Here is a 10,190-nt window from a genome sequence, read left to right as displayed (position 1 = left end):
TTTTCCATATCTTCAGCATCTTTTACATGAGAATTTAAAAACTCTTCACTAATAGCAATGATTACCTTTTCATAAGTGACAGCTGGGGACAACAAAGAAATTTTAGTTTCCTTAAATTATAAATGAGGACTAGATTAAATGCTATATCTATTATTACAGAGGATATCTCTGTCAGAGCCAGAATCTCCAGTTTCTTTTCCTATGTCTCACTCGGAAAACCTTTTCCATTCACATGCTAATTCTTTCACTGTATTGATATCATAGTCTTGCATGTGGCATATGTGGTTACGTGCAGGCGCTCGATTATCCTCAGCATGCTGTGTTTTTTATGCCTTGAGCTCATGTGCAGTAATAGCCAAGCTATTCTTCGTATACTCATAGCTCCTACATAGGACCAATTGTGATATTCTGTTTACATACAAATTCTAATTCTTATAGTTGACCTTTCAGAAATGAACATACATGATTGTGGCAAAGTAGTTACCCAGTAACAACATGTAATTTGGCTCTAGAAGAGCAGCTGGTTGAATTCCTATGCTTTTGTTTACTTCCGTCTTTAAGATATGTCCTATGGTCAATAAGCAAGAATGGGCTTGCACATGCTTACAGCATGCACTTGTTCTTCTTCCCCAAAAGGAGGGATTACAGAAGAAACTGACAGTAAAAATAAAAATTGTGACTGAAAGAAGAGTGATTTTTCTTTTCCTTCTTTCTTTAATCTTTGAGAGCATTGTTTATATCATCAGCCATACTTTATGTAATACTGCTTAAGCAGTGAAGCAACGGGAACTTGCGTAAGGGAAACTGCTTTAAGTGAATAATGATAAATAACCATGGCAAAATAAAAGGTGATACATACCTGGAAAGGAATCACGATATTGATTGTTTCACCCACTTTCTTCACCAGAGTCTGTCTGAGGTGGCGTGGCAACCAGATTTTGGGACGCTCTGCAGTTAAGCATTAGTACATTAAATACAAAGCTTTTAATAATTTGTAATATTGCTTATAGCACAAATAAGACAAAACACCAAAGAGGAGGGGCTTGGGTACTTGTAAACATAAGAAAATTGTGCAAACGCTTTTATACAGTTCGGGAGTAGTTAGTTCTCTTAAGTATTTTCAAAGGTATTTGGCTACTGTAAACAAATTTAGTAGCAGATCTCAGTTACATATTTACAACCGAGCAGGTTACACTGACAGCAGGTCTTGGGAAAGTCTGTTGCATTTGAAATGCCAGATTTGGGTGCCTTCCCTTGGGTGTGAGCCTTTTATGTGGACTTCTGTTTGTTTGGAGAACTTTATCAGTTCAGTAGAAGGGATGGGACAAAAGTAATACTACAGCTCCTTGTAAACTGCCATTTGGAGATATTTATCGACTTACTTAGAAAGTAGAGCAATCAATGGATATCCTTTACCTTTCTACAGTCAATCAGTGCTAATTCTTTCTTTGAGGTGGAAGGAGTAGAGTCACATTGTAGCTGCTTACTTTTCACTAACAAAAAGAGGACCTTATTGCACGTTCTTTCATCTAGCCCCTGCTTTCCTCTACCCCACTGGAAAGCTTTCTGTGTTCTCCATGTGTTCCTTATTCTTTTCCTAGTCATTTACAGGAAGAATTTCTTAATGTACAGTTGGAGTATTTGTCTTCATGTCTGTTTAGTTTTTAGATGCATTACAACTTCATTTCATTTACACTGAGTAATTCTACTGTCAGTCAGACTCTGGCAGACTCTGTGTGAGTCAAGGTTGGGCAATCCACTATTAGCAGCTCTTGATATAATTCATTTGACAGGAGTCCAAAAGATAATCTACTGCTGTTGGGTGATACACAGGGTGTTAATTAATAATCTAGGACAATTGAGTACAATAACTGCTTTTATTTAAATAGATCTCTTGCTTCAGCCAACGTGGTCATTTTGAAGTAACTTAACAGCTTTTACAGCAGAGAGCTAAATATTAAAACCTGTCTCTTAAATGCTAACAGTGCCATTACAAGAGGCGAAATGTCCATATTTTGATAGTAAGAAGGGGGATTTGGTTTTAAGAGCTATGCTGTAGAAATAGAAGACCTGGACAGTATAGCAATGTTCTCAGAATCAGAAGATACTGGGCACGTAATCAAAGTGAAAGAGCTGTTTGGATGTTATTCTCTGAAGGCAGCACAGGCCTGTCGGTCCCAGAGTTTACCTGGATTTGTACATGATTAGAATTTTGACCAGAAGAAATAAATGAATAAGATTTATTCAGTCTAGATACTCACGCAGGATCTCTTGAACAGTAACGGGCTCTTTGATTATTGCTGCTCCACTCTCACCAGCCAGGTTTATAGCCTTGATACGGAAGTGAAGTTTGTCCCCTGTGACCAGGTCTTTAATCATTGCAGATGTGCGCTCAGTAAGGCCAGGAAGAGCTGGAATCCATTCTGTAGCTGTAAGTACAGGATTTACATATTGTAATACTATATTAGTTTTTCCAAACTGATGCTTTGTCTACAGTTGCCAGCACATTTTTTACTAGGGTAAAATGAATTTAACATGGTATACTACACTTAAAATGGAATAAACTAAGCTGGAAAAGAACTCTGCATCTAGAAGATGTGTTTACACATGAAGTTAAGGAATGTATGCACTTTGTTTATTCAAAATAGCTAAGGGTGAGGGAATCATCTTTGGATAGTTCCTTTGGCATTGTGTTTTCTGGAGCTTAGAGCTGTGGGGCTTCTCTACATTTATTTTCAGTAGCAAGAGGTGAGAACATAGAATTTTGGAAGTATTTTTAGCAAGAAACTGAAGGCCTAATTTTTTTTTTTAAAGTGATAGAATTTTGGAAGTATTTTTAGCAAGAAAGTGAAGGCCTAATTTTTTTTTTTTTTTAAAGTAAGTATCTCCTGTGGGTGTCAAAACAGATTGGTGAGAGCCACATGTGCTGAAAACAATAATAGGGCACGTTACTGTTGGGATTGGTTACTAACTTCTCAGTTGACACTGTAGAACAGCATTCTTTGGGCTTCCTCAGTTGTGACACAGAAGTATGACTGATAAAATCATTCTTCTGTGATGATGACATAGCGATTCTGGTAATTCCATAATGATCTCGTTAAAGACTATTGAGTTATTTCTGGGTAAATTGTACAGTTTAGGTTATATGGCAATAGAGCTTAGTGTCAGGGAAAATTTCATGACATGGTTATAAGTTTATTTGATTTTTATGACATAAGTGTTACGTTGTAGCATCACAATAAATTGAATGTTGTAAATACGGTGTGGTAATACTCTCATTTATCAGACCACAAGTATTAAATGGTGACAGTTATCTGAAAGTTTGACTGTCATTACAATCATGTTTTTATGCTACAAAAGTTCAGTAGTGACTGTAGAACAGTACTGGTACTTTTGCAGTACTTTCCTATATGAAATTTTATGATGTTTGTGAAGATTATGTTATGGTTGATGTCATTTTCATGGTTTTACAGTCATTTCGTGTTAAGTCTGGTTAGCAAGGATGTTAGTTATAGATTAGAGCACAAATCTAATCATACTGGATATGGTTAATTTATTGGGATGTTTCAGTGAAGCTATTGAAATTGGAGTATTTTAATAAGGTTCAGTTGCTGCTGCCTAGTACTAGTGCATACTTACATCCATCTTTGCAATATTCCACAATATAACCATCTAATCCCCCAGCTCCAATCCGCTCAGGGGGTCTCCATTTCAAGGTAACAGTGTTGTCAGAAACGTCTTCCACTGTGAAGTGGGTTGGTTCACTTGGAGGAGCTATAAAGAAATATGCAGAAGTAAATTCTGAGAAATAGCAATATAACAGCTATTCGACAGCTATAGAGGGAGTGATTAGCAGCTGAATTATATACCACTCTCTATTTTAATAAAGTAAATTCAGCTGAAGCTCAGTTGTAAAATGTAACACCTAATACTTGATTTAATACAAGAGCAGCATGAGATTCCTATAGCAGGGAGATGAACAAGTGTAATGTGCTCTAGGCAATCCTGTTGTAGCAGGGGAGTTGGACTAGATGATCTTTAGAGGTCCCTTCCAACTCCGACAATTCTGTGATTCTGTGAAGAGGTAAAGTGCTTCCTATTCCCATATGCTCTCTGAGTAAAAGCCAATAAAAAAAGAAGTTGTAGAAGGGAGTCAAATTATCAGCAGAAATCTGCAGAAAAGTTTAGAAACAAAAATGCAGAAAATTTATATGCTGTGCTTTCACCCACGTTGTAATTAGACAAAATTCATACAGTCAGAGGACAAAATTCATCAGTGGCTAAATCTGACTTCACTCACTTTCCTCTAGCAGTGGAGAAAATGACCAAAAGTTTTGACCACATGTTTACAGAAACACTGGTTCTGATTTGCACATTTGTAATAGAGACATGCCTGGGAAAAATATTTTGGGGCTGAAGAATCTTCACTTCAGTTAAATGTAGCTATTTCATATATTTTCAGAGCTGGAGTGTCATGGCTCTCTAAATCCATAGTTCAGAAAGACCACTTGCTCAATTCAGACTAAGCATGACTGTAGTCTACTAATTAAAAAACAATCAAGAAAAGCTCTTACTAGAGAATCCCAAATACACAAAAAGGCTGTTGTGAAATCATTGATTCCAAAGAGCAAGCAGAAAGATAACTTTTTCAAAATAGCATTTGGAATGCTGGAACACAAAACTTAGTATACGTGGCATAAAATCAATCATGTTAAAGAAATGTATATTTGGCATAGTCTGTGTATATATATTATAAACATCATCATTTGAATATACATAACAGATTGTACATATTATAAATATTTCATATATAAAGTAAGTTAAATACAGGTTTATAATTTGTGCAACTGATGGAAATTGATCCTAGTTTCCAAAATTATTGTAAAGAAAAAGAATAAATATCACCCAGTTTCTTTTCTGTAGCTGTATCAAAATTTTTCATATTCAAACAGGAGCAAGGGCTCTGAACAGCACCCAGGAGGCAAAGGCAGTTGGGAATATAGACAACCACAAAGTGCACCATCAAACCCCTGAACTTTGTCTCTGAAGCAGTATATGCGTGAACTTTATCCTTAATCAAGTAAAATTCTGCCTATCCCATGAAAACTTTGGACCTTTTTTTTCAGTAGCTCCACTTGATGATTTCTGTTTGCCTTCTTTTGTTGCAGACCAGCCGTTTTGTGTTTGAAATCCAGAACTAAGAGCCTCTTCTTGCAGTTCATCCTTTCCTTCTGACTCCTTCACTGCATCGTCTGCTTCTATGTTATCTCCTTCAGCAGGCTGTCCCCCTTCTCTGTTATTTGTAGATTTAGCAACTCTAGTCATTTCAGCCTTCAGCTATTTGGATTTTTGTGGGTCTTCTTTCTAAAGCTCTTAGCAGCCAAGCTCCCTGAGGACTTCTTTAGCTTGCTCCTTGCTCAGGGACCGCAAGAGACACTGCACTGCTGTGTTGGGAAGGATTATTTATAGAAAATCATTCCTCAAATATTTTCTTAATCAGCTATCCTTTTAGCTGTGGACAGGGCCAGGATTGGGTGGGAGTACTGGGTGGGATACTGTGATATTTGCACTCATAAGGGAATGGGGGAAGCTGAGAGGGACAGGAAGATTTCTGTCAATTAGTTCTCCTCCTTTCCAGATCCAGCTTGACTCTCACACTTCTAATTATAACAACTAAAAATTCATCAGCAATTTCATGAAACTGGAACCTCAGTGCTTCTCAGGAGGGGGAATGAGAGATAGAAAAGAGGAAGATTACAAAGGGAAAGGTTGATTGCAGTATATAGAGATGGTTGATCGTCTTTTCTAATACATTCTTTTTACGTATCAGGACAGTTGAAGAGAAGAGGTGAAAATTGTCCTGTCTTGGTTTTGTCCTAGAAATAATACAGAGTGTGGTAAAACTCACCAATTGGCATGAAGGGTTGTGAGGCAGGGCTCGGCCGGGACATGCCAATAGAATTCACAGCATAAATCCGCATCTCATAAACTACTCCTTCAATCATTCGCTTGGCTTCATAGGTTAGCTCTTTTAAAAGGTCAAAGTTCAGTCTCATCCATCGATAGCTCTTCTTTTTCTTTCTCTCTAAAATGTAGCCTGGAAAGAATAGCTCTCATAATGTAAAACAACTGCAAATTATTCTCTAAAATGCAGGAAAAAAGAAAATCACTTCCCCCCCCCAATGGTAGAAAATAGCCATATGTGATTCAGAATTATTGTATATAATTGAATTGTGTGACACTTTGGTGTTTTCCTGCAGCTTCTTTTTGTGTTACTTTCCTTCTCTATGACATTCTTAGCAGAACAAGTATACTTTTTTCAGAGTAGAAGTTATTTAGAATTGTCTATGTCTGTTACTAGGCTTTATGCACATTTTGCATGCTATAGATTATTATTAAGGTATTTAGATGTATGCAAAATAGAGATACTAGCAGAGCTGGTTTAAGTGCTAAGTGCTTTCTGGTCAGAATGTGGTCATTCACTCCTAATGGCAGAGAAATTAACGGGACACGACAGTTCAGCAGAATTTGTCCTTTCAGTGAAGGACAAATTGCCTTGAAATGTGTAAGATGGGACAGAGTTAAAAAATTAATTTCTTTTTTATATTCTGCTGCAATTCACTTATCTTGACTAACAGCATAAATCCCAAAGCAAAAAACTAGTTGGAAGAAGAGTTTGATGCTTTCCTTTGGTTTTGGGTTGGTTTTGGTTTTTGTTTTTTTTTTTTTTTAAATGACTCATCAAAGAACTTACATTACATCTCTGGGTCTATTGCAAGTGGAATTGCAATAGGGTGCTTCCCAGATGGTGCAGATCCCAGCTCTGCTTCAGCTCTATAGTGAAATGAGTCCTGGCCACACAGCATTATTTTTTTTTCCCCCCTTCTAATTCCTTCTGGGGGGGAAAGTGAAGTTGTATGATTATAGAGAACCAAGAGAGCTGGGTGCACTGCAGAACAAATGCATAGTACAGCTTAGGTGTAGTCTGTGTGTCCAGAATCCGGGTCTTTAGTACATCTCTCTTGCCACCTCAACACCCACAGCCTTTCCCACGCTACCCTGATGTTTTTTAGAATGACTAAGTCTATTGGTTTAAAAGATAAACTTCTCGTTTCCCAAAACTGTGAATGAAATTTGTCATTCTTGATCCCTAATATGGAGGATGGTGATATATCACATTTGAAACGTTTGTATAAATTATTTTCCAGTGACCTGTTACAAAAGAGTTATCAGGTTTCTTTCCATCTAGCTATATTAAATGTCTGCTGCTCCTCTGTGTTGCAGATGGTATGTCTGGATGTGATGCATATAGTCTTCTTTTAAACACGTTTTGTTTTTAAAGTTATTAATTTTTTTACTTTGGAGTGAATAATCAGAAAATACACTGAATAGTGATCTACGTGTACTACATTTATATATATATAGTATGTCTGTTTCTACCCATAGTCTAAAGAGGGTATGTCAAGGCTGTTGAACTATCTGATGTCCCTTTGGTACACCTGGAAAGTATGTCCCTTTGGTACACCTGGAAAGTATGATCCTTCAGATGGTGTAAGTGCAAGAGATGGAGAACAGGTACATTTGCTAACATATTATAGGCACAGACATCGTGCATCAGGAGGCTTTTCTGTCTACACTGAATTGCAAGAGCATGGGAGTCTACGGAATGTTTGGGGAAATGAGTGGTGAAAGCACCTTTGAGCTGACAGGTTGTATCATCACTTCTGATGTATAAAGTTCCTTCTAGCATGCTTGTTTTCAGTAGCTTTTAATCAGAGTTAAATGCTGTAAGCAAAGAACCTATGGTTTCTTTGACGTGTTCCTGCTTTTTTCTCTCTTCACCATGGTCTGTGAGACTTTGAGAAGTTTCAGCAACTCAGTTTCTGGTTTTCTGCCATTTTTAGATACGCACAGTTTCCTGTCAGAACTGAGACACTTCTTCACTGTGGCATACCAGAATTCCAATTTGTTAAAAAAAAGTAAAAAGGACATAAAAAGACAATACTGGTACTATTGGTGACATTTGGTAAAGCAGATTATTTCCCCAAATGCACAGAATGTGTGATAGATAAAGATACTGCTCTAGTAATAGAGAGACTACATGAGACCCCGTGAAAGCTTTGCATAACAGTGAAGATGGGGTATGAATTTCTTTTCTGTGTTTGTTGGATATAGCTAGTAATGACTGTAGCAGACTGCCTACAATGCCATCTGTAACAATATGAAGACAGATGAGAATGCATATGCCTTCCCCCCCTGCCTTTTTAACTTGCTTTTAAAACTTGAATGGATGGTGCTGCATCTTGGCTTCCCCACCCTTCTTTCCCCCCGGGTGTTTTATTCTAGCTCTATTAGTAGTACAGTCCTGCCTTAACTGAAGAAGCCTCCTCATGTAGTGTAAAGGGTTGTTAGTGGAACATTAACAAAATCATTCCTTTGACAGTGAAAACAAACCAAAGAAATTTCTAATATATGTGTCTGAAAACTCTACAAAAATGCATCACGGGCTTTGCATAGTTAGGGTGAGGTGGTGGGTGGGTTGGCTGTGGTAACAGGACACCTATTGGTATATAGCTTCGCACATAACAGTCTAAATTGTTAACTTTTTACGTGCTTCCTCTCAAAACAGATGAAATTACAAAGGACTGGACCAGTAGTATCTTACTTATTCCTGCACAGATAACTTCTGTTGAATTAAATGAGGTTGCTCTCTTGTTGTGGAAGGGAAGTCCAAATATCCAAAAGCAAATACAAACTCCTCTCTTCCAGAGGCTATGAAGGGGGTCAAAAGAATTTTAGAGTACTGGCAGCCCCATGGGAATCCATATAGCTTTCAGTGTATTTTTTTGAAAAGAAGAGTTTGAGTTTATTTTAAAAATTACTATATTTGGAGTCCAGAGAAATTTTTCCCTAAAACTGGCCAAGATCCTGCATTATTTTCTTTTTGTTCTGAGGATCACAGGGAGTTTTATCTAAAAAGTACCATGCTCTGCAGAGAATGTAAAATGATATTGGTGATATTCTTGATTGCTTCTCCCCATTTCCTGCATCACATGATAACTTTGGCCTCTAGTTTTTAGTAGAGATTTTAAGGTAATTAAAATGACTGAAAGGTGTTTTGTGACCTGTGGTATATGGTTGTTTGTTTATGGAGTAGAATTATGAAGTGGTTTCCTGAAAGAAACCTGTATTGCATGAGTGCTTGAGACTGCAGATGGGTGGAGTTGATGGCTGAAGTGGCCACAGATCTGTCTTGGGATTCCTAGGGAAGTCCAAAGGCCTGTGTACTGACCTAAAAATTCAGCCTTGAATGAGAATATTTAGCTTTAACTATTTTTTGGTATCACTTTCTTGTGCTTTGGTAATTTATTTGCTGAAATATTTCTCTGATTCAAATAGCACGGGTAGGGGGCACTCTCTCCCTAAAATTGAAGGACCAGAATCTAGACCAGTTTAAAGGTTTGACATATTAGGGTAGTTAATTTCTGAGAATGGGCCTTCCTAGAGTGAATAAACATAGAGAATCCTTCTATGCCATTTTGAAGGAGCGGCAAAAATATAGGCAAGGCTGCTGGGGACGTTTTTTAGCACTTCTTACCAAGCACAGGTTGCCCACCATCGTATTTAGGAGGTTGCCACTGCACAGTACAGTAATCTTCCCCAATGTTGCTGATTTTGGGAGCTTCTGGAGGGTCAGGAACATCTGAAGAAAGTGTGAGAATGAGAGTTGTTACTGTTTCAATTTCTGTGTACAAGTCATGAAATATTTAACTTTTTTTTCCATATTGTATTGATTCAGCTTTGTCAGGTAGAAACAGCAGGTACAATCAAGAATGTATTATCTTAGTCTAGAGTGAATCCTGCTCTTTGGTGCTTCTGTCAGGTTGGTTTTCCTTTAAAATACCATTTGATTATTCAGCTCCCTTGTTCTTCCCAGATACTCAACTTTTTGCAAAAATATAAGGTTACAAGGTAATTCTGTTCTGTAAGAAGAGGTTTGCTCCAGGGTTTCCTATTTTCTCTATAATACACTTTATAATGGCTGCATGTCTCCCATTATTTTGTTATTTTGGAGATATTCATAGCAAATATCCTACCTTAAGCAAATACTAAGTCTCTTCTCATATTCTATAAATCCTAAGCAGTGAAATCTAAATTTTAATACTATAGGCAAAAATAATTTTCTTTTA

The 10,190-nt window shown here is 37.3% G+C and overlaps 1 protein-coding gene across 4 annotated transcripts in view; it reads right to left on the bottom strand.

Annotated features, from left to right (window-relative positions):
• Positions 1-10,190, bottom strand: part of MYBPC3 (myosin binding protein C, cardiac) — a 73,028-nt gene that overhangs the window by 21,144 nt on the left and 41,694 nt on the right. For all 4 annotated transcript variants that reach the window (XM_014950232.1, XM_014950231.1, XM_014950230.1 and 1 more), the window contains 5 exons: positions 9,599-9,703; positions 5,909-6,097; positions 3,640-3,774; positions 2,262-2,429; positions 860-948 (listed from right to left, as the gene is read on the bottom strand). In XM_014950232.1, coding sequence (XP_014805718.1) covers positions 860-948; positions 2,262-2,429; positions 3,640-3,774; positions 5,909-6,097; positions 9,599-9,703 — 686 coding nt within the window. The remainder of the gene's footprint in view (positions 1-859; positions 949-2,261; positions 2,430-3,639; positions 3,775-5,908; positions 6,098-9,598; positions 9,704-10,190) is intronic.

Source organism: Calidris pugnax, unplaced genomic scaffold, assembly GCF_001431845.1.
Source record: "Calidris pugnax isolate Ruff unplaced genomic scaffold, ASM143184v1 scaffold68, whole genome shotgun sequence".
NCBI classification, from domain to species: domain Eukaryota; kingdom Metazoa; phylum Chordata; class Aves; order Charadriiformes; family Scolopacidae; genus Calidris; species Calidris pugnax.
This window is presented reverse-complemented; position numbering and strand designations above follow the sequence as displayed.